General features: G+C 41.2%; 1 protein-coding gene across 1 annotated transcript; it reads left to right on the forward strand.

The window, feature by feature from the left end:
• Positions 1-1,071: 1,071 nt before the first annotated feature.
• On the forward strand, positions 1,072-23,815 carry LOC115824185 (deleted in malignant brain tumors 1 protein-like; the record flags this gene model as incomplete). The annotated part of the gene is made up of 12 exons (XM_030788290.1): positions 1,072-1,137; positions 7,670-7,715; positions 7,837-8,033; positions 9,130-9,478; positions 9,724-10,026; positions 13,344-13,442; positions 14,582-14,647; positions 16,041-16,103; positions 16,230-16,307; positions 16,428-16,496; positions 16,608-16,685; positions 23,808-23,815. Coding segments are annotated over 12 exons (1,422 nt in total), but the record flags the coding sequence as incomplete, so codon positions are not given.
• Positions 23,816-25,256: the final 1,441 nt, after the last annotated feature.

Here is a 25,256-nt window from a genome sequence, read left to right on the forward strand (position 1 = left end):
TTGCTCTATTATTTGTTTCTTTGTTGTTATCCTTGAGTTTGGGACTGACAGGATCTCTGCTATCCCGTCTGCTGGAGCTGTTATCAGAGTGACTCAGCACTGAAAAACATTTCATAAACATTTAGTGCAGAAATCTGAGATATGGAGCTAGTACAGTATTCAGGTGTCATTAGAGAAATGTATTTCAAGTAGAAATTGACACTGAAACGTGTTCATGTTGTGGTGATCACCCTCCGCCAATTCAAATACACACACACACACACACACACACACCAAATATTGCTCTGCATGTGACAGATTTGTAATCTACACAGTTGTGTACCTCTTCTCTGAAATAAATGTGTTTGTGGTTTTGTGACTCTCTCACAGAGCTGATGTGTCTTATCTCTACTCAGGGAGACGTGTCTACAGACAGGAGGAGGAGTCCTGTTCAAAAACACAGACCTTATTTTGATATACATGGAGAATTTTAAAGAGCATCCTCTGATTTGTGACTGTAGCTGTTTGATGATTTCCTGCAGTGTCTCTAACAAGGGAACAGTGAGTGTGATTGGTGGGTGGGAGGAGTTCTCTCTCTAGGTGGGCTAAGAGGACTCAGTTCCTTCAGTCAGTGTGAGAGAGCAGAGGTGAAGGTTGTGCTCTGTGACTAGTTGTTGAAACGAAGCGTGGTCTGGGGCAGAGAGAGATGGAGACGTGTGTGTGGATCATTTTTCTGTCCTCCACGGTTCATCTCACCACAGCTGGTAAGTGCACATTCATGATCCAAAGGTTAAGAGATAAAAAAAAAAACATTTTAATGAAATATGTTTTCCAGGAGAGTAGTTATTTACAGAGCTTGTCTCTTACTGGCGGTGTATGGAAAGAACATTATCAGGTTATCATTTGAAGAAATTGTGTTTAAACTGAAATGTTTTGAGCAGCTTTTATTCCAAGAGTTTTCTTCAATTGATTGTTTTAAGTTCTCCTTTTAAGAAAAAGTGAAATTAATTCTCTCTCTCTCTCTCTCTCTCTCTCTCTCTCTCTCTCTCTCTCTCTCTCTCTCTCTCTCTCTCCTCTACAGACAGTGTGAGGCTGGTGAATGGTGGTAGTCGCTGTGCTGGGAGAGTGGAGGTTCTTCATGAAGGACAGTGGGGCACAGTGTGTTATTTGAATTCAGATCCCAGAGTTGTTTGGGATATGCCTGATGCTGCAGTGGTGTGTGGAGAACTGGGATGTGGGGAGGCTGTAGAGGCAGTGACAGATCTTCGTTTTGGAGAGGGATCAGGACCAATCGTGATGGCTGGAGTGGAGTGTACAGGGTCAGAGTCTACACTGAAGAACTGTACATCAGATGATAGTGTATTTTTAGAATGTTTTCATTTTCGTGATGTTGGAGTCATCTGTTCAGGTAGGCTTCACTAAACCTCAGTAAATTGTATTGGTAATTGTGTAGATAGATAGTTGACTTTGTTAATCCCCACAGGGAAATTAAATCGTTATAGCAGCCAGATACATTAAAATACAAATGACAAGGGGTACATGGACACAGTTGCTAAGATGAATAAGCAGTAAGACTAGTGAATGGGTAAGTGGGGTTATTGACTGATGATCTGGTTGTAAATAAGGTGCAGATGAAAGCATAAAGTGCTGAAGATTAAGTTCAGATACAGTCAATGTTGCAGTGTGAGCAAAGTGATTAGAATAATAAATAAATAAGTCCCAGTTTAAAAGCAGTCCTGATATATTCAAGTGATCAGATATATTCAGTGTTCTGGTAGTCCTGAAGTGCAAAGAGCAGAGTGTTAAGACTGAATAGCACAGTAAGTCTAGTCCACGAGCAGTTCAACGTCAGCGAGGCCTGGCCAAAGCAGATGAATTGTAGAGTCTGACAGGACCCGGCAGGAATGACCTCCTCTATCGCTCCCTTACACACCGGGGGTGAATAATTCTGTTACTAAACATGCTCTTTAGCTTAGCTACCATGTTGTGTTAGAGGTTGGAGGCGTAGCCCAGGAGTTTTGCCAGTGCTCTGTCCTCCAGTGGGGTTGTGAGTTTTATAGTTATTGTTTAATCGGTAATTTGTGTGTGTGTGGGGCTGTGAGAATTGTAGTTCTTGCTGTGTGGAGGTAACTGGTTTTACCTGATGGAGTTTGGTTGGTGTATAAATACAACTTTGTTGAGAGGAGAGAGGAGAAGACAATTATTCACAATAAACGTTAATTCAATTTTTATTATAACTGCTTGTAATGCTTATTACTTCATATTTTTGTCATATCTAAGTTTTTATTTTTAAAACTTTAAAACAGATTGTTTCTTTATTGTGTCCAAGTCAAAGTGTCCATATTATTACTCTTAGATCTCATTCTCCAACATTCTATTGTGTTCCTGAACTTTAGACTCATCACTCTGTCAGTCAGCTCTTATCTTACTGAGTGAGGCAGTTATATGATTATACTTATGTTTGTTTTAAACATTCAACTTTATTCTTCTCTACTTTGTATTTTGAAAAAGCTAGCTAATTTTGTGAAAATGTTTCTTAATTGATTTGGATACACTTAAATGGCTTTATTTTCATCTTCATTTTCACATATGGTGAAATGAATTCACAAACATACCAAAAGTTCATAATCAGGAGAAATGTTATCTGGCCTAGCAAATATTTTTTGTATTCTATGGCCTTTTTAATTTTTTTGCAGTTGGAACAATTGTACTGATGGTCAAGATTTTCAATCCCAAATTCATATGGAATTCATAGACCTCCCAGAAATTCATGATCCAAGGAAATGATATGATGCCTAACACAAATGTTTTATTCTATGGTCTTTTTCAATTTCATGTGGTTGGAACAATTATACTGATAGTGAACAAAAAATGGTTATTTAATTCAAATGCATATTCAGATAAAGCTTATTGTTTTCTAATCTACAGGTCCTGTAAGACTAGTTAATGGATCTAACCCATGCTCTGGGAGAGTAGAGGTGCTTTGTGGGAAGACTTGGGGCACGGTGTGTGATGCTGCCTTTGACCAGCAGGATGCAGAGGTGGTGTGTAGAGAGCTGGGCTGTGGGGTTCCTGTAGAGGTGCTGGGAGCTGCTGCTTTTGGTAAAGGGGAGGGTGAGGTGTGGTCAGAGGAGATTCTGTGTAGAGGCAACGAATCTGGGATTCCCCTCTGTCCAACATCATCTTCACAGAGACACAACTGTTCCCATGACAACGATGTGGGAATAAAATGCACTGGTAACTATGAATTATTTACTTGTCCTTAGGACAGTAATGAATGTCATGTACTGAGAATAATTTCTTATTTCCTACAATGATTTCCACATGATGAAACAAATAGTTAAGAATACATATTAGAAATAACAACGACATGTTATAACCTATTATTAAGCATAGTGAGTCAGTTCAGTTTTGTCCATGAGAAACAGAGTGCCATGCCCCTTTCTTCTTCATGTAAACATGTAAACAACACTGTTTGTCTCATGTAAACAGGATACACAGACTTCAGACTGATGAACAGCTCTGACTCCTGCTCTGGTCGAGTGGAGCTGCAGTACCTCGGAGTGTGGGGAACAGTGTGTGATGCATCGTGGGATATCAGAGCCTCCAGCATCCTTTGTCGGCAGCTGAATTGTGGGAGTGCCGTGGCTGTAGTGGGAGTGGACTGGTTTGGGGAGGGCAGTGGCCCAGTACGGACTGATGTGTTTGATTGCCAGGGCAACGAGACACACCTCTCAGCATGTGTCATCTCCTACATGGAGTGGAGCTGCATGCTCTCATAGGCAGGATGCTGGAGTCATCTGCTCTGGTCAGTTTATATGAGGGACACAGTTACATACACTTTATGACTGAATGCTGCAGAGACTCAGAATAATCATCACTCTGGTACTTTGATTCATTAATAATTGATTCATACAGAGGATGCTTTTGGTAAAATTGCTACTGGTACAACAGACTTTTGGTACAACAGACCTGCTTTGTTGTTGCTGCAGTAGCATAGCTGTTTTGTTCATCATTTTTATAGCATTGTCAGGCCAACGATATAGATCAATTACAGTTTATGGTTCACCATGTGAATTTGAATATTGAATACTAATACCTCTTAGTTATAACCATAACCTTCTTTGAGAATCTGAACCCAGTTAATTTACAGATATTCTCAACAACTCCACTCATAGCTCATCGCTCTGAACACTGAACCCAGAACTTATTCAAAACAACTCTTCATTAGCATTAGCATATTTAGTTCTCCTAGACAACCACATTCCTTTGATCATCACATTCAGTAAAGTGGAAAATGACTGATCACATACTCAGAGAATAGAATCTCAAATGTCAACCATTATTATAACAGTTACGTTCAAACTGTACAGGATGAATCAGTTGTTGAATGAAATGGGCTGAAATGGGTTGAATGAAACATTTGCTACGCGCACACACTCACACACAGATGTGCGCGCGCGCGCACACACACACACACACCCACACAGACGCACAAACACAAACACACGCTAACTTTTAAACTACACACAGGACGACAAACAAGCAAGTAACAGTGACAACAACCTCACTACCTTCAGTATAACTAAATGAAACAACGTTATGCACGTATAAATTATTACTGGTGAAGAGGCACACTTGACTAAAAGACACTGTCTCAGTGATGTTCTAGTGGAGAGTTACTTACACTAATGGTAGTGAGGTGAGGAAAAGGAGGAGAGGGAAAAGAGAATCAGATCCAGCCCGACCACAATCCAGTGTGAGAGTCTGGAATCACAGGATGGTCGCCAACGGGAATTCAGAGGCAGACGAAGTCTTTTGCGTTGCCACTGATCCAAAGCGATGAAACTGGGCCGAAACCCGCTTTCTGGCCAAGTGACCGACTGTTTTATGATAGAAAAGTGCCAGGATTTTTTCTGATTTAGATTACGGATGCTTGCTGTCTCTTTTGGGGGTGCCTCTGCCTCGAGGAAGCCAATACTTCTTGAAGTCTGGATCATATTAATTGGAGCTCGGTTGAGGAGAGTCTGTGAAATTTTTAATTAAGACAATTAGTGAAACATTCATTAGCTCCTACTGTGCAATAGCTTCTTCTCCTGCACTTGTGTAGGCCCCAGTTCATTAGCAGTGTTTCTACCTGTATTTCTCTGTAGTTTACTCTTTTATCTCTTTCACCTGTTCTTAAACTTGTACTGAGTCAGTCACTGAACTTACTCACGATATTCTTACCACATCTAGCTCTTTAATGGCTACATGCTCGGATTATATTTTTGCCTCACTTGTAAGTCACTTAGGACGAAAGTATTTCCTACATGAATAAATGTAAAAATAAAATTCACCCCTTCTCCTCAGGTTCCTCTATGTCTGCTGATGGTGGATGGGTGAGGCTGACTGGAGAGAGGGAGTGTGAGGGAGAGGTGGAGGTTTATTTCCATCAGGCCTGGAGGAGAGTTCTCCTGGACTCCTGGAGTTTGTCTGAAGCCTCTGTGGTCTGCAGACAGCTGGACTGTGGCTCTGTGGTAGAGTTCAGTGGCTCCTCTGGATCTGGTCCAGGGGACAATGATGAGTGTCTGACTGGTTTCCAGTGCTCTGGGACTGAAGCTCGTCTGGGAAACTGCAGCTCACCACACACTACAAACTGCAGTTCCAGTTCACAGCTGTCACTCATCTGCTCTGGTGAGTATTACATGACTGAAAGTTTGGTCATTGGAACTGGCCTCTACTTTCCACAAGAACAGAGACAGTCTCTTTTGTTGTTAGGCCAGTCAAAATGCTTTTTAAATCTTATTAAACCACCATAGAGTCGATGTTTTGATAATAAAAATTCAGTGCTTTGAAAGGTTTTCTAATTCTCTCTTTTTTTTTTTTAAAGCTGACCACCGGTAACTTTTTTCTTAATTAATACATGGACTGTCTGTGGCATTGTAGTGTTTTTAGATAACACAGACTGTCATCTGAATGGGTAGGGTGACCACTTGTTCTTTTTTTGTGTTAAGACCAGATGAATTACAGTAGCTAGTCTTGAGAACTTCCTTTAAGGTCAGCAGTGCTATAACAGGGGGCTGATAGGTGATGATAAAGTCACATCATGCCTCTATTTGCAGTATTTTTAATCTAATTAACATGTAGTGAACATATGCTTTGAAGAAGAGAAATTGTTTACATTTTCCCACGCTTGTCTCTTACTTAATGTGGAAATGAGAAAGAAGACTTGTCTTGTCTTATGAAGATAACTGAATGTTTTTGAAGAAAATTAAAACTCTGTTTTAAGGCAGTTCCCACCTAAGAAGATTTCTCTCTCTCTCTCTCTCTCTCTCTCTCTCTCTCTCTCTCTCTCTCTCTCTCCTCTACAGGCAGTGTGAGGCTGGTGAATGGTGGTAGTCGCTGTGCTGGGAGAGTGGAGGTCCTTCATGAAGGACAGTGGGGCACAGTGTGTCTCATGAATTCAGGTTATAGATTAGCTTGGGATATGAGTGATGCTGCAGTGGTGTGTAGAGAGCTGGGATGTGGGGAGGCTGTAGAGGCAGTGAGAACTGCTCGTTTTGGAGAGGGATCTGGACCAATCGCGATGGCTGGAGTGCAGTGTAAAGGGTCAGAGTCCACACTGAAGAAGTGTAGATCAAATGGTGAAGCGATTCCACACTGTAGTCACAGTGCTGATGCTGGAGTCATCTGCTCAGGTATGTTTTTACTAAACTTCTGTTATAGATAACAGTAAAACAATAACTATAACTACTGCAGTATTCTAATGCAGTGTTCAGTCATAACCACACCATAAACATTTCTATATTACACATTTCTGTCCTGTCATTCACATCCTTTTACACATGTCTATATATTCTCATTGCATCATGTAGCTTTTACAGTGTTGTTTTTCTCTGCACAATTCTTGTTTACAAACACTTATTTTCCTAAATTAGAACATAAAAGTTTAATGGGAGAGAGTGATATTACTGTGAGACTCATTAAGATCAGTCTCCTCAGATCATAGTGAGTGTAGCAGTCATATGACTGCACTTTAACTTATGTCTTTTTCAATGTGTTCTCATTTTTCTTGTGATCTTAACAGAATACTAGTTATGTTGTAAGTAAATTTGTTAAATTATTCAGAAACATTTGCCCTGGCTAGTTTTCAAGTGACTGGGAAATCAGATGATGTCCAAAAAAACATTTAAATTGTTACTCAGATTAAAACGCTGAAGAAATAAATTTATAGACTAATACAAACACAAATCATCTTAGGAAATCAACACCCATGGAGAATGACCTTCTGATCTGCCATCATTTTAAAGTGAAATTTTCATGTTCCTTAAATTTACAGAACAGTTACAGCTGATTATTTAAATATAATTATATGCATGAGATAAAATATATGAAATGCATGAAATGAAATTTAAAATGAATCTTGTTGTGTTTTAAATCCACAGGTCATGTAAAACTAGTTAATGGATCTAACCCATGCTCTGGGAGAGTGGAGCTTTACCATGGGAAGACTTTGGGCACGGTGTGTGATGCTGCCTTTGACCAGCAGGATGCAGAGGTGGTGTGTAAAGAGCTGGGCTGTGGGGTACCTGTAGAGGTGCTGGGAGCTGCTGCTTTTGGTAAAGGGGAGGGACAGGTGTGGTCAGAGGAGATTCAGTGTAGAGGCAACGAATCTGAGATTTACTTCTGTCCAACATCATCTTCACAGAAACACAACTGTTCCCATGACAATGACGTGGGAATAAAATGCTCAGGTAAATATAAATTATTGACCTGTCCTTTGTGAGTGAGTTCTGTTATGTCCATTACAGAATACCATGCCCCTTTCTGCTTCATGTAAATATGTAAACAACACTGTTTGTCTCATGTAAACAGGATACACAGACTTCAGGCTAGTGAATGGTCCTGATTCCTGCTCTGGTCGAGTGGAGCTGCAGTACTTCACTGAGTGGGGAACAGTGTGTGATGCATCGTGGGACATCAGAGCCTCCAACGTCCTCTGTCGACAGCTGAATTGTGGGAGTGCCGTGGCTGTAGTGGGGGTGGACTGGTTTGGGGAGGGCAGTGACCCAGTACGGGCTGATAAGTTTGATTGCCAGGGCAACGAGACACACCTCTCAGCATGTGTCATCTCTTCATGGAGTCGAGCTGCATGCTCTCATAGGCAGGATGCTGGAGTCATCTGCTCTGGTCAGTTTATATGAGGGACACAGTTACATACACTTTATGACTGAATGCTGCAGAAACTCAGAATAATCATCACTCTGGTACTTTGATTAATTAATAATGGATTCATACAGAGGATACTTTTGGTAAATTTAACTCTTCTCTTCAGGTTCCTCTGTGTCTGCTGATGGTGAATGGGTGAGGCTGACTGGAGAGAGGGAGTGTGAGGGAGATGTGGAGTTTTACTTCCATCAGGCCTGGAGGAGAGTTCTCCTGGACTCCTGGAGTTTGTCTGAAGCCTCTGTGGTCTGCAGACAGCTGGACTGTGGCTCTGTGGTAGAGTTCAGTGGCTCCTCTGGGTCTGGTCCAGGGGACAGTGATGAGTGTCTGACTGGTTTCCAGTGCTCTGGGACTGAAGCTCGTCTGGGAAACTGCACCTCACCACAAACTACAAATTGCAGTTCCAGTTTACAGCTGTCACTCATCTGCTCTGGTGAGTATTACATAACTGGAGGTTTGGTCATTGGAACTGGCCTCTAATTTCCACAAGAACAGAGGCAGTCTCTTTTATTTTCAGACCAACCACAATGCCTATAGACAGCTGTTTGAAACATGGCAGATTCAGTACTGAGGATGTGATATGAAAAAGAGAGTACAGGCAGCCCCTGGGTCATGAGCATCCGACCTACAGACAGCTTGTACTTATAAACGGACTGCCGTCAAGCCTATTATCTTAAAAATTGGAGTTAAATACAATGGTTTGTAATAACAAACGTGTACTATTTTGTGATGCTCATGTAAACACTGCACGGCTTCAGCAGTTCGAAGGAGAACGCCGTCCTCCATTATTCTAAGACAAACATCCGACTAACTGACGTTAAATAAGAACCGTATGTACCTGTTCCGATTTAACTACAAATTCATCATAAAGACAGACTTAGGGAACGGATCTCATTCATAACGTGGGGACTGCCTGTTAAAAAAGCAAAATTCTGTGTGTAGAGGTTGAGCCTGTCTTCTTCATGCGCTAATTCAGGTCACAGGTCCCTCAGACTGGTGGGTTCTGGGAGTGAGTGTGCAGGGCGTCTGGAGGTTTTCCACAAAGGCTCATGGGGAACAGTGTGTGATGACTCCTGGGATATGAAGGATGCCCAGGTGGTGTGCAGACAGCTCCAGTGTGGAGAGGCCCTGAGTGGACCGGTTCCAGCCTGGTTTGGTCCTGGAACTGGACCCATTTGGTTGGATGAAGTGGAATGCGTGGGGAACGAGACGTCCCTGTGGAGCTGTCCCTCAGAGGGATGGGGCCGACATGACTGTGGACACAAGGAGGACGTGGGAGTGCTGTGTTCAGGTATTCAGCTCAAATGCATCATCAATGTCACACACTCAAGCTGTATAAGAATGAGATCATCGGTTTTAGTTATTGCATCTTTTTGGTTTTAAACATTGTTGATTCATGGTTATGACAGGTAAATTGATTAAATATCTTTTTCCTTTTGTGAATTTTGCCTGTATGAGAAAAAGACTCTTTGGGATTGGGCTTATCTGACAGTGATACTCAACCATGTCAATTTCAAATTCTGTTTTTGTCCTCAGAGTTTAAAGAGATCAGACTGACTGAAGGCTGCTCTGGGAACCTGGAGGTTTTTTACAATGGAACCTGGGGTAATATCTGCTATAACCAGATGGACTCAGACACAGTGTCTTTAATCTGTCAAGAGCTGAACTGTGGAAAGAGTGGCAGTGTGGACTCCAGCACACCAAGACTGGCTTCAGCTCCAAACTGGCTTGACAGTGTACAATGCCGCAAACACGACATCAGTCTGTGGAACTGTCCGTCTTCACCCTGGGGTCCAAATGACTGTAATTATGATGAAGTGGCAAACATTACCTGTTCAGGTAAATGAACTTTTCTCACCAACCCGGAGGAAGAAAAATTCACGACTGATGTAAACTTCTGTGTTAAAATTCAATTGTTCTTTTTCTAGTGGTAACATTGTTTTCGTGGGGTGTGCAAAATATCGTTTTATCAATTAATCGTTTTTTAAAATTCGAATATTAACAGCCATATTGACCGTCAAAAAACCTCTCGCGTCAACCCTGGTATGTATGTAATATATAGGTTTTCGTCTATGCGTTCGCAGGTCGTTAAACGAGAGCCCATCTATTTAACTCTCTAGCTATGTTTAACCATTGCGGAAATGAACCTAGAAAACTGAGGGAAAAAATCCACATTAGCCGAAAAGATCGATCCATAAATTTTACACCAACGCTATGATCCAGTAAATGTTTTTATTAAAAGTAGTCAGCACGAATGAACTCTTTGCAACTCTTCACAAACTTGGCGATGTGAACATATAGGCTACAACAATAAAATAAAACAAATAGCCTTGCTATTGTTAATTTAAAAATAGACATTGGCCTATATTAAATGTATGTCTCTTTTCATTCAATTAAAAAACTGGAAAATACGTTAAATGAAGAAGCAGTTAGGTCTAAAATAAAATATTAGGCTGGTCGGTCCGAATTCCGTTTGTCAAACTCTCGCTTATTTGCGGCGTTGCTTCATTGCGCCATCATTTGGTTTTTTAAAAAACTGGCCTGGGGTTGTCTACTTTGATATTTCGGAGTATTGCTATTATGCGGAGTCGAACCAAAGTGAAGGGCCGTTAGTATGGAGCTATAGGATTCTGACCTCGCGTAACGCTAAGTCACATGAGCAAACATTCAGTGAATCTCTCATTGTCGTAACAGCGGAGGTAAAGTTTACTTTTGCATACAATAAGTTTATATTTAAGTCGTTGTTTTCATTTAAGTTTAATTACAAGCCCTAATTTATGTTTTGGCACATATCTTTAAGTTAAAGTCCTTGTGAAACATGGCATGAGACTTTTAGACTTGCCCATTTTCATTTTCAGCTATCGTTTCCAGTCAGAAGTCTTTTTTGTGCTTTGAAAGAAACAGGTTGGTTTTGTTTTTAAGGAACTATACCCATACGTTCCTCAAATAAAAAGATTTTGGTACTCAAGCCTTTGGCCTTTTCTGTAGTTGTATCCACGATTTATTTCCAGTGACTCTGCATTTGTAAATCTGTGTTCCCTTTAGAGGTTTTTAAACATCTCTCCAAATATGGAAAGCTGCTATATAGTATTTCATATCTCATTCCTATCGAACTGATATTGAATCGAATTGTTAGCCTGTGAATCAGAATCGAATGGAATCGGGGCATTTGTGCCCATACCCAGCCTCATTATTTTTGTGCGTTTGTGATCTAATGAAGATTATAAAATAATTTCATTTTGAGGCATGAAGATAATGGTCAAGAATGTGCTGTTACAAGTGATTACAGCTACAATCGATAACCCATTAGTTAAAAATCATTATATTTCTCCTTCAGTCAAAGAGGAAAAAAATGTCGCCCGAAGTCTTTTGTCATGTGCAGCGTCTCCACATCACAGACCATGTTCAGGTGACAACATCTAACCCCCATTCACATTATATTTCTCTCCCATATGTTTGTCAACTTCATATATCAGTGGTCTACAACAGCACATTCTTAAATGTGAAATTCTATGAAATTTACTTTTGTTCATATTTTTTCATTTTTCATAAAAGAAATTAATTAAAAATATTGCAACTCACCACTCCCTAAAAATGGCTTAAACAAGTAAAGCTAATTACCAATGAAAAAATTTAGAATTCACATATTTTTTAAAAAACTGGGACCCTCACTTAATATTACACTAGTTAAATGTTTTTGTTTAAACCATGGTTTGTTGTCTAGACTATCTACCCCTCAGACTGATGGAGGGAGAGGGCCAGTGCTCTGGGAGGCTGGAGGTTTATCATGACGGTACCTGGGGCTCAGTCTGTGATGATGACTGGGACATTAGAGATGCTCAGGTGGTGTGCAGACAGCTGGGCTGTGGGCCGGCACTGAGGGCTGATGGGAATGCTGCCTTTGGGCGTGGAGAGGGAATTGTGTGGCTGAGCAGGGTGGAGTGCAGAGGGAGTGAGATCCACCTGTCTGACTGCTCTCTCTCCCTGAAGAACAACACTGACTGCTCCCATAAGGAAGATGCTGGAGTCACCTGTACAGGTAGGAATTTGACAGTGGGACAGAGTCAGAGAATTATCTGAAGTATTTGAATGACTGGGCCCTGTCCCAACACTCTTACATGTCTCCTTTACCTTGTGTCCTTCTCTACTAACATTCAAACAGAACTGAGTGTATTGAAGTCATACTGAACAAAACTCACATGCATGCTTTTTAAGAGAGAAAGGTCACAAGGAAACAGAGCACTGAAGACAGCTGGGACAGGGCCCAGTCACTGAAATACTTCGAAAAATTCTGGTCTGACTGTCATGTGCTTGTTTGATGGCTGATGTCATATATTTGTACTGGAAATGTATTAATGACAGTAAAACATGTCCCATGAGATCATGTTAGGATATTAAATTCACTCAGTTAAGTTCAAGTCCACAGCTGATCAATGAATGAACTCTGACCTTTTCACAGATCCATCTGCTCATCCTCAAACCTCCACAGGTACACTCTTATCTTCTCATCTCTTCTCATGACACATTATCAGCATTATGGGCCCAAAAGCTTAAACAGTTATCAACTTCTGACCTGTAATATTTCAAGACAAAAAGCTCTGTTACTAAGAAAATTAAAAGACATATTGTTTGTGTATGTGTGTGTGTGTGTGTGTGTGTGTGGTTTTAGAGAGGAGAACTTCATCAGTTACTTCTGCAACATCTTTAGGTAATATGACTACCTACATGTTTGTTTGTCACATTTAATCTGACTTGTGTTTCTGTATTGGTGTATGGTTTATGTTTAACTGGAAATCATATCCTGGAAAGTGATTTCTTTGTCCGTGTGTCTCCAGTAACCACCAGCAGACAGACCAGTCCTTCACAGACTCAGTCACAGACTGGTGTGTCCATTCCCTCAGTGGTGTTCCTGGTTCTAGGAGCACTGCTCCTGCTACTGCTGGTGTTTCTGCTTGTGCTGTTTTACCAGAACAGAGCTCTGAGGAGAGGTAGGAAAAACATTGAGGAAAAACTGCAGAAATGTAGGTTTTTTTCTTCCATCTCATTTTACAGAGTGAAACAATAGTATGTTTCCATGCATCTATATCACCACAAATATAACCGTGTGTGTGTGTGTGTGCGTGTGCATGTGCGTGTGTGTGTTTTCTCCTATACAGCCCTGTCTAAGAGGAAACGCATGACTCTGCCTGATGCCGTCTATGAGGAGATTGACCACAGATTGCTCACTAAGAGAACCAGCAACACTGTTCAGAGAGGTGAGAGTCTCTTTACAGGGATATATGTATACACACACACATACTGTATACGTGTGTGTATCTATATATATATATGTATATATATATGGAGAGAGAATGAGAGAGAGGGAGAAAGAGAGAGAGAGAGTTTCTGTATTTCTGTGTTTATGTGAGCTTGCAAACCGGTGCCATCTACCTGTATGAATTATTTGACTAATAGAGATACATGTTGCCTAAACGAATAGCAGAGTGGAGCTCGTAAATTCTCGCTGCTTCCCGTCACTGCTCCCTCAGAAAAGACACCCAGTTTATAACGCGACCCACTGTAACACGCATCAGCTTGTTTTGAGACGTGGATGTAGAGACAGACTGCTAAAGATTTCATCATGATCATGTTTAATTTCAAAGACGTCCCAGGTTGCTCTTTAAATAAAATAAAAATTCTTTGGTCGTGATATGGGTCGAATATAGTCCTCGTCGCTGTACATCGAGTTAAAACTCAACTTCCATTTACGCACAAATTATTCGGTAACTGCGTGACATCGTTAATTGAGTGTAAACACCACTGATCCTGTTACTGTGACTATCATGATGAACGTTTTTATTTTGCAGTCGATACGATCTTTTTTTCCCAGTAATCCATCTGTTCTGTGGTATATGTCTGATCTAGAGTGTAGGCTATGAGATCGAGAGTGCCTGTGTATTTGAAACAGAGGCGCGGAGGGGTATTAAAAAAAACATTGGGGGTATATGAATTGCAGAGAAAACTAAAAGAACGACTTGTTTTATGGAAGAGAGGATGGAGTTTGTAAATACACTCTAGTGATACTGTGGGTATTATTTTCACTGGTGTGCTCTAAGTCTGATGATAAGAATCTGTCAGGCCGTTGTAGTTAAACGGTTTGCTCCTGATCAGCCAGAGAGCTCAGCACCAAAAACCACAAGAGTCGCAGGTGCAGCGGATGTGCGGATGTGCCCAAGTGTGTGAGAGGGGAGGAGGAGGGTGAAATTGAGGGACATAGTACATGTCTGAGAAGCAGAGAGGGGATAGCGGGGAGTGTGTGAAACGTGCAAGTGAGAGCGAGCGGGAGAACGAGAGCACGTGTTTGTGAATGTGTTTGCATTTCGTGTGTGACAATTGTGCCGCTGTCCTTTAACAGGTCGCGCTCTCTCAGGGGGACAGAACTCTGGCTATGAGAATGTGGGGGAAGAAGAGCTCCTCTCAGGTATGACGGCCACATGGTCTCCATTTACTCCCTGCCTTTTAAAACAGAGCTAAGAACAGCTTTCCCAACCTTAATGCCTTTTTAAATGGAATAGTAATACTGACCTTACATCAGCGACAAGGGCCACTATTATCTAATCTATTATTAATGATATGTAACAAACGTCGTGTATTCTGAAGAGTTTGTGTTTTTCATCCCGTTTGCGCTTCGGAAATGCACGTACGCGGAGGCTGAACGCAACCGGTGGGGGGATGAGACACTGTGTAGTCTGTCGCACGGTTAACACACGACATAAAAAGGTTTTAAAACAGCACCAGAATCCGTGCCCGGTGACTGCACTGAAACCACAAGTTTAAAAAAGTAAAATGTGGTCTCCACTCCTGGCTTGTGCAGCCTGTTTGACCTCGTGTTAGTCACGCTGTAGCAACTCGAAAGTCACAGAAGCTGAGCTTAACTTGACCGCAGCGCGTTGATGGAAGCGTCGTCAGCACAGCAAACAGGCAAGATCAAATATCGTCAACTTGAAAGAAACGTAGGGACAGATCGGTCGCTATAGATACATCGATTGATCTGACAGGTGTCCAGGTGGGAGAAAATAAGCGGTGAGCAGGTAGCAAATAAGGGTTGCTCGTGAGGGTAAAACTGAGCGAGCAGACCGTCGTTTGACATAACGGGACTGTAGTTAGTTCGTTGGTCTGTTAAGAACGTAATGAAAAAAATAAACCCCTTTGAGACTGACTGATGCTTTTACGCAGTAGTGTACAGCGATCAGCCTGACAACGTACTGCCAATGGGACGCAAAATAGCGTTTATTTTAGTAATAATTATTTAATATTTACCAGAATAAACAGCATGAAATGTTACGAAATCTGCTAAAAGCATAATTGCGTTGTATTTTCCTGTTAATGTCCGACATCTCGTCGGCATGTTCTTGTAGTGCGGTTACTTAATTTTGTCGTAGCGTGACAGTCACCAGCGGAACAAGCGACATAAAGTTTTCAAATTGTTTGGAAGGTCTTTCGCTTTTTCATTTTAAAATGTCTTGTAATCTGTGAAATGTGTAGCGCTTCTGAATACTGGTTGTGCCCAAACTGGTCTAATTTCCGGTCAGAGAAATGTATCATATTCCAGACTTCAGATGAGTTGACAATCCAAATGATTTATTTATGCAGGATAGATATAAACATGTAAATGCATATGGCTTCTAAAAGAAAGGAAAAATATACATTTTAGGAAACGGAATAACAAGGTACTGCACAACACTTAACAGTTTGTTGGAATGCTATTACACGGCAGCAGGGAAATTTGTACATAATCCATTCAGTGTGTCTGTGACAGAAAGTGTTACACTAGAAACTGTAGTACATTAAGTGTTTTTTTTTCTTTTCCACAGAAACTTTGAAGGAGGAGAAAATCGAGTATTACGATGATGCGAAAACTACCAGTAATCTGACAGGTTAATGTGTTTATAGATGGATCACATGATCTCGTCCACTTTCTGTTTAACCAGATGTGTGGAAATGTTGTTTATAGGTGGTTTGGAGTCAGTGTTCAAAAGTCTCTCTGTTTTTATCTGGTTCAGAGGAGATGCTGACACTGGACTCTCCAGAGAGCTACGTTGATGTCATCACTTCAGGGCAGAACCTAGACAGTGTGATCGGTGAGTCTCTGTCTTTAGATTATAATGTATTCTTAATACAAACACATGCACTTTAAAATTGCATTACTGTTGAGTGTCTGCTGTGAATGGAGGTGAATTTGTTTGTGTATTTTGATGCAGAGGAAAATGTGACAGAGGCTCCACTAGAGGGCTATGATGATGTCATCACTGAAGGGAAGAAGTCTGGAGGTGTGATGGGTGATTTCTCCATATGCTCATATTAAATGCTATTTTTCCATATCACATTACGCTCACATTGCAGACAGTGTTTAAAATAATGTGTCTCTGTGATTGGTTTAGAGCTGGCTGGAACTGAGGTTTCATTGGAGCTCTATGATGATGTCATCATGTCAGGGCAGGATCCAGGCAGTTTGACTGGTGAGTTATGACCTGTATGATGCGGTCACTCCCTCTTCAGTTAGTCACAGTGAAACCAGTGATCACATGATCACATTGAGAGCGTCTTTAATTCAATAATGGGAAAAAAAATATTATAATGTTTGAAATAGCAGAGCTCGAGTGATATCAAGATGTTTAACAGTTTGCTGATGATTAGTTTTATTTTTTTCATTTTATGTTGAAAATATCCTCCTTAACAAATATGCACCCACAAAAGAAACCATGAACCATGTTCAGTGTGTTTTTGATATTAATTTGGGGTGTTAGTAATGACTGTGTTGATTATTGTTTCAGAGACAGCTGTGGAAGACCCACCAGAGGATTATGATGATGTGGACACTACTCAAGGTAGTTTAGCAGGTGAGTTTCAGAGAAATGTTTTTGTAAACTCTCACTACATGCTGTGTGTATAGAGAAACTATACACTCACTGTGCATTTTATCTGAAACACTTACCATGGACCCACACTCACTGGCCACTTTATGAGGTATACCTGTCTGAAAGGTACACAGTACAGGTTGTCAGGTGACAATGGGAGGAGAGACTTTTTACATTTCAATACGTGGGTTAGTAAATGTCTCACTGATTCTGAGGTTAAACATTGTACAGACTCTCCCCCATGTCCCCCTGTTTCTCTCTCTCTCTCTCTCTCTCTCTCTTCCTCTCTCTCTCTCTCTCTCTCTCTCTCTCTCTCTCTCTTCCTCCCCCTCTGTTCCTTTGGCCCAAGCCTCTCTGTGTTCAGGACCAAACACCAAAGCAAAAACCACTCACCTTAACACCTAACAGACACCAGGCTTAATGTTTTAGTGCAGCAGCCCCTGTTCCATTTGGTTAAAAATTGATAATGATCAATTCCAATGAAGACCAGAGCACCTCAGAGGTTAGTTTCCTGTGAGAATGGAATTCAAACCATTCCTTCTCTCACTCACTAACTATATTGAACAAAAGAAAATTAAACTCACCTGTACAACACTAGGGAATAATCACATGTATTGACCCTGTAGAGCTTTTAGACAACTACAGGCCGAATAACCCGCAGTGGAATCTCAAGCTGTCAGTCAACCCAAACCGTTTGCAATGTATCATTTTTGATATCGCTCGGAAGCATAAAATGCCGCGGATATGAGTAGGCTAATACAATTTTACTATTCCATAACCAGAAAAAGTTAAGAGCTTAATGTAACACTTTCTAAATTCCAAGGAGTGTATTCTCCCCTCAGGCAGATACACGCCCAAAGGATAGCAGCACCCCTGTCTCCAAATCCTATAAAATGCCAGACCCCCTGCTATCCTACACTTCAGCTCTGGGTTCAGTTTGAGTTGAGCTCTGGTTGTGTCAGCCGTAATGTAAGTCCGTCCGTTCTGTCCTGCTCGTCTCTGTGACGAATGGGCCCAGTCTCACTGCTTCAGAAGATCCACGATAACAAAAGACACTCCTGGCCAGCATTTACTCGAAGTCTCGCTCAGGGCCTCCTACAGTCAACCTCAGTAACTCTGGTCTCTCAGACCTGAACGTGACTGGGCCTGCTCTTCTTCTTCTTCTCCTTTCCTCTCCTTCCCTCACTACCATTAGTGTAAGTAACTCCTCTAGAACATCGCTGAGATAGTTTCCTTTGGTTAAGAGGGCCTCTTCATGAGTAATGATTCACATACATGTAAAGCTGTTACATTCAGGTATACTAAAGGTACAGAGGATGTTGTTGTGGCTGTATATTGTGAATTCTGATTGGATAGCGTGAGTGGTACACGAGGAGCACGGCACTTCTGATTGGTCAGCATGACCGTCACACAAGGAGGACGACATGAATTTGTAAAACCATTGACATGACAATTTAAACCCTGGGTCAGACGTGCTGCATAACATAGTTCCTAAATGACAGCCTTTGTGATTTGCTAATCATGTTGTTTTAAATCGTGATTTCGATTTGAAATCGATTAATCGTTCAGCCCTACGTGACAGTTGTGTTGCTTTCGCGATTACAAACCGCTTTATTAACAAGGGGCTTTCCCATCTAATGACAAACATCACAATATCTGTTGTATAAAGTACTCTATACATAGAACTGAAAAATGTTATGAGTAACAAATTAAAGACCTCAATTTTCTCCTGCTCCATTAGAGATGGAATATGATGATGTGGAAGGAGAGACTTTCTAAGGAAGATGGAGAAAGTATCAAAGATGGAAATTCCACCTCCTGCCTTTGTATGTCATTTTAAAATGTCTTTTTTGTCAAATAAGGTCTTGAAGCAAATAGTCATTCATATTTCCATGTGTCTGCAGTCAACAGTAAACTTTTCACACACAGATTTATCCAGTGTCTGAGAGGTCAGTCTAGGACTCTGAACTTTTGTACTTGTATGTAGCTCTGCTCTTTACACCTCAGTGTTGTAAAGAGGAGCATTTCCAACCTTACAGCAAAATGATGGAAGAGACTGAATAGCAGAAGGTGGTTTTGCTTTAGAAAAATACAAATGAGAGAAAAAAGTAGATAATGAAATGAGGATGGACAGAAGGGAATAAAGGAACTGTGTATGAAATATAAATGTTCAGTATTAATAGATGACTTTAGTATTGCAGCCTTTGTTCTGATCTCACATTCCAAACCATTTCAGTGTTTATCTTCATACAGTTATTTTGTCCCACATTGACATCAAATATTAACTCAGGGAAATGCAGCCATGGTGAACACAAAACCAATGAATGTCTTTTTTTTATGAACAAAACCTAATGCATCAACTTTTACTTAAAAGTGCTTTTGTCATTGATGCTGAGATCTTGATTTTTTACTTTAATAGTTTCTTTTTATTGTTTACTCGTGTAAGATTAGGAGACATTTATTTGAAAGCTGTTTACAGATTTTATTTTGTTTGTGTTAATTGGTATATCTTACCGGACTGTCACAATATCCCCTGTATTATTGTTCTACTTTTTTTTTAACATTGTCAACTTTTGAAGACTTGTACACTGACTCACACCGAGTTGTCAGAATAAATGCATATAAAGTTGTGTTTATGAAATTCAGTAAATTCAGTACTTTTAAAAAGGATCTCCTGATTAGTTTTTCTTTTCCGGGAAACTGCCGGTGAGACCAAAAGAATTTGTTTGTTTGAAGTTGTTATGATTTTAATGTATCAAGAATTTTTAGATGATGGTCACAGATCCTATATGAACAGTTCTCACTTGATCTTCCACATGATTTTGGTTCTTCCAGACTGAAGTGCCTCAGTGACTTCAGATGTGATGGAACTTAAATTTGAAATATTTTAAGAAATTCAACAGGTAAATAAATTTCCAAAATGAGTAGGGATTTCTGTGGTACGTGCAACACACACACGTGAAACAGCCTTGCATTTGCACCTTGCACTTGCACCTTTCCACCACTAGATGGCGAAAGTAACTTGGCATAACTGCCGTGTTTGTCCATCAAAGAACTGCCGTTAGTCAAGATCTGGAGGTAGTGTCGTATATAAGTTCTGGCAAATACATCTAAATTTGACTGTGATTAAATCTTGTTTGAAAACCTCTTAAGACCGATGTTCAAGGAGAAAGACAGTGTGATGTCCTATTGCACGCCGATACGGTCAACTCACTATGTAGTTCTATCGCCCTCTAGTGGACAAAGAACTATGTCAGTTGTCACAGACCTTTGCAACAGAATATTCCTGTAGTTTGCTGTTTGACTAACTGAAGTATGTCCAGTTTAATTGTGAGTTTGCAACTACATGATGTATATTAAAGTCACTAGACTAATAAGATTAAAAACATTTTAATTTGTTTTTGAAAGCATCAGACAACAGATAAATTCTCATCTTATGAGAAATACAAATACCAAGAATGGGGAAAAATGAATATGAAACAGTCCAATAATCCAATAAGTATTTGATCACCACTGAAGCATCATTAGTTGATATAATAAAATGAACATCAGAGTTTGTGAATTTCAACAGATGGGTTAAAGTGAGTTGTCAATAAAGTATTTTGGTATGAATGCAACACATGGAGACTGACGTCTGAAGGTCCAGTTCTCTGGACTTATTTATACACAACTTTACATGACCAGTACACAGTGGTATTTGGAGTGAACTAGTCACAGAGCACAACCTTCACCTCTGCTCTCTCAGACTGACTGAAGGAACTGAGTCCTCTTAGCCCACGTAGAGAGAGGACTCCTCCCACCCACCAATCACACTCACTATTGCCTTATTAGAGACACTGCAGGAAATCATCAAACAGCTCTCTCTTACCCAGGAAAGGTCAGGTTCATATCCCTGTCTGGGCCACACAGGGTCATGCCCCTGCTTAATGTAATTAATCTTACAGCTCCATCTAGTGGTGAGGAGAAAACAAATGCTGAACTAAACAGAAATGAGGAGGTGCCTGGAGGGTCAGTGTTGACATCTACAGAGAGCCTTTGTTTGTGTATTTCTTAGTGCACCTACCAGTTTTAAAAATGTTCCACAAGAATTAAAATATATTGCTCTGTGAGTGTCATGAAAGGGTTAATGCATATAAATACTTTGGAGTGTGTTTTGTTTTTTTATTAATTTATTTATTTTTTGTTAATCTGAATAACATGATCAAAATAGTTAAATTGGTTAAATTGGAACAAAATCCAATAGAATAAATCTTTCAGACTCATAGGAGTGTTTACCATGACATGGTATAAAGAGAATACAAAGTGGACCAAGACACAGCTCCACCTCCCCACTACAGCCAGGTTCTGCTGCTGTGAGTGAATGTGGAGCTGACCAAGGCTCTCACTCTCTGTCTTCAGCTGTCAGTGCAGGTTTGACAGATTGGTGCTGTCCATGGTGCTGATCGCTGTTGCCAGTCGGACACTGGGAGCTTTCAGTGCATGAGGGGAAAGTGCTTGGTGTCCTCAGCCCCACAATGACCAAGACATAGTGAACTCACTTCATATAAGCACACTGTTAGAGCCATTTATGGGATGTAGGATAGGATACAGGATACACAGACATATTTCATAAAACAAACTAAAAGACGAGCTTTGCCACCCTATTCAATCAAAGGAAATAAAGTATAGGAAAATACAGCATGTCAAAAACGGGTCAAAAAAGCTTATAAGCACAATTATTTTGTGCTGTTTCTGCTGAGTTGGTATGTTTGATTTCATGTGTAAAAAAAAAAAGAAGCAGCCAATCAGAATATTGGTGCTGTAACGAATTGCGAGACTCAAACATACGCAATTGAGGCTTTTGGTGTTTAATTGATTTTACAATTTACAATTTACAATTTAGTTATTTGGCAGACGCTTTTTACCAAAGCGACTTACAATTAGTGCATCACTCCGAGTCAGATTTCTAATACCTTGTGAGCAGAGATCATAATAAGACCGAGCGTAAAATTGCCCCTTCGTAATGCGCCCCTGGAATACTTTGACATACTTTGACAAACGCAGATACAAGACAAAGGTTTTTTTTTTTTTTTTTTTTTTTTTGGGAAAGGAAGGTTAGGCATTGGGGGACAGGTGGGTTCTAAAGAGGTGGGTTTTCAGTTTCCTGCGGAAGACGGTAAGAGATTCCGCAGTCTTGACTGCATGGGGGAGGTCATTCCACCACCTCGGGGTAATGGCGGAGAAGAGGCGTGGTCGGGAGGAGCGGTTGCCGGGTTCCCGAAGTGAGGGGACCGTCAGTTGTCCAGACGTCATGGAGCGGAGGGTCCTAGTTGGGGTGTATGGAGTTATAAGAGCCTGAAGGTATGATGGGGCAGAGCCTCTAGTGGCCTGGTAGGCCAGCACCAGTGTCTTGAACTGGATGCGGGCTGCTACCGGAAGCCAGTGGAGTGCAGTAAGCAGTGGAGTGACATGAGAGTGTTTAGGGAGGTTGAATACCAGGCGTGCAGCGGCGTTCTGCACGAGCTGGAGCGGCCTGATGGCGCAGGCCGGCAAGCCAGCCAGTAGCACGTTGCAGTAGTCCAGGCGGGAGATGACAAGCGCTTGGACCAGGAGCTGGGTCGCATGTTGTGTTAGGAAAGGGCGGATTCTCCTGATGTTGTATAGGGAGAATCTGCAGGATCGAGTGACTGCCGCGATGTGATCGGAGTAGGTCAGCTGGTTGTCCAGGGTTACGCCGAGGTTTTTGGCTGCTGTGGTGGGGAGCACCACAGATCCCTCGATGGTGATTGCAGTGTCGATCGCTGGGGAGTTCTTAGCAGGAAAGAACAGGAGCTCCGTTTTCTCTGGGTTGAGTTTGAGATGGTTAGCAGACATCCATTTTAATTGTTTAATTGAATTGATTTTGGAGGTTACATAAGAAGGCTACATAAAAGTTCTCATGCAGTCTGATCCCCATAGTGGTTGAGCTGGAATATGCAGATGTGGTTGTGTGGTCAGACTGTACAGTTGGCAGGACAGCCTAGTCCTCCTCTACACCAAGACTGGAAGACTCAAACCACTGCCTGTTTTCACCAGACACCAACCTTCAGTGCATAACAATTTAACCAGAGACAAAAGCACTTCACTAAACCCAAAAAGTCCCCCAGGTCTTACATATGTAGTTATGATCAACCCAGCTGAAAGTGTTTTCTTGGTCCAGTGAAAGCAGTCCATTCTCTGTCCCATCTATTTTAATATAGTCCATCAAATCTCACAGTAAAGAGAGACTGTCATAAATTGATCTGGAATACAGCAGGACTGATTTGATGGAACAAGTTCACTTGAGAAGACGCAGAGCCTGTTAACCAGACAAACAGCCAGCGCTTAATAATCTGTGCAGAGCAGAACCACAGACCCAGTCCTCCAGCACAGGACCCCCAGTGGGTAAAATTTCAGGAGAACTACTCCTTAAACTGCTACAGGTGGTAAAGATGTCACAAGCAACAAAACCCCAGAAGGCTCGATTAGACCCCACAGGAATCCCATGATCTCAGGCGTGTGACCTGTATAGAGTTGACGGATGCCCTCAGTGACCTCCTGGAAGGACAAACAGTCTTTATGGGGTCTGGCTGGGTCAAAGAGAGAAGGTGTTAAAATGGTCATTATTAGACTGAGTGTGAGAGCTCTCTGCTCTGAACAGGTCAGGACAGATGTCAGCTGTTATTCTGGGTGTCTCTGTGGGCTCTGATGTCTCTGTCCCATTAGGAGAGTGAAGACAGTACATGATTAGTCTTCCAGATTAGGACAGAAAAGGGCGGGGGATGTTGAAGACATCCATGTCACAGACAGAGATAAAACCTCTTATCAGTCTTATAAATGCCCCTTTAGTCCTGACCTGCAAAAAGATCCCCCAGCTCCTGTTTTCTCTGTCACAAGACTGAAGGCAAATTACAGACATTCTGTTTAATTATGCTGTCCTCAGAGTTAAATGTGTCCTGTTCCAACTTGTTCACATTTTACACTTACTGTGGACTGTGATGTGAACTGTTTGATCATGTTCATGAGATAATTAAGAGAGTAATTTAATTTAACTTTTGAGTGTTTCTTAAAACTGTGCAAAAGTACATATACACTTATAAAATATACTCCATTCGCAAAGACACAAAACTTCCCAAAACTTCTGTCAGCACTGACCCTTAGGACAACCCCTTACTTTTGTTCATCTAAGCATTTATGTTTTTGACCACTAGATAGAGCTATATGATCCATTACAGTAAACAAAGTAGAAAAGAGAATGATCCTGAGTTACCTTTCCTGGGCAAGAGATACATAATCATAGAAAGATCATTTCCCTTGACCCTCTGTTTAAACTCTGCCAAGGTACTGAATTTATTTATTTTTTCTAATTTCTTCACTGTTATCCTTGAAGTTGTGATCTACGGGATCTGTAACGATTCAACACTGAGAAACATTCTCGTTCTGAATTTCTCATTTATTAGAGATATGGAGCTAAAACAGTATTCAGGTGTGATTAGAAAAATGTACATTACATAAAAGCTGACACTGAAATGTGTTCATGTTGTGATGATCACCCTCCACCCATTCACACACACACACACACACACACACACACACACACACACTCACACACACACACACATAATGAAAAACATGATGAAACGAGTGATGAAAACTCTGACAGTAGCAATGTTGACTCAGCTCCGAATGACATGGATGAGACTTTTAATGGTGGCAGCACAAGAATGCCCACCAGCAGAACTGAGGAATTGTGACATGTTGTTGTCCGCGACCTTAAACACATCTCTGAATTACAAGACAATTCAAGCCGAGAGGAACGATGGACTTGGATGGAGAATGGTGCAAAGCTGTATGATGACTTAGTATGGAGGAAAGGTGACAAGGTCGTTGCTCCCTCCTGCATCTTGTCATACCTGGCTCAGCAGATACATAGCGTCGGCCACATTGGACCCAAAGCAATGGTCTCAAGATTTTCTTCAATCTGGTACAACCCTCTCTTTAGAGCGGAGGCCCAGAAGGTTAAAGACGCTTGCATCATCTGTCAACAACATGATCCTTCTCCCGGAGCTCCAGTTCCAATGCTTCGACCGAACGCACCGCCTGGACCTTTCAGGCAGCTGCAAGTCGATTACATTACCTTGCCGAAGGTAAAAGGGAAACAGGATGTCCTAATCA

This window comes from Chanos chanos, chromosome 11, assembly GCF_902362185.1.
Source record: "Chanos chanos chromosome 11, fChaCha1.1, whole genome shotgun sequence".
In the NCBI taxonomy this organism is placed as follows: Eukaryota; Metazoa; Chordata; class Actinopteri; order Gonorynchiformes; family Chanidae; genus Chanos; species Chanos chanos.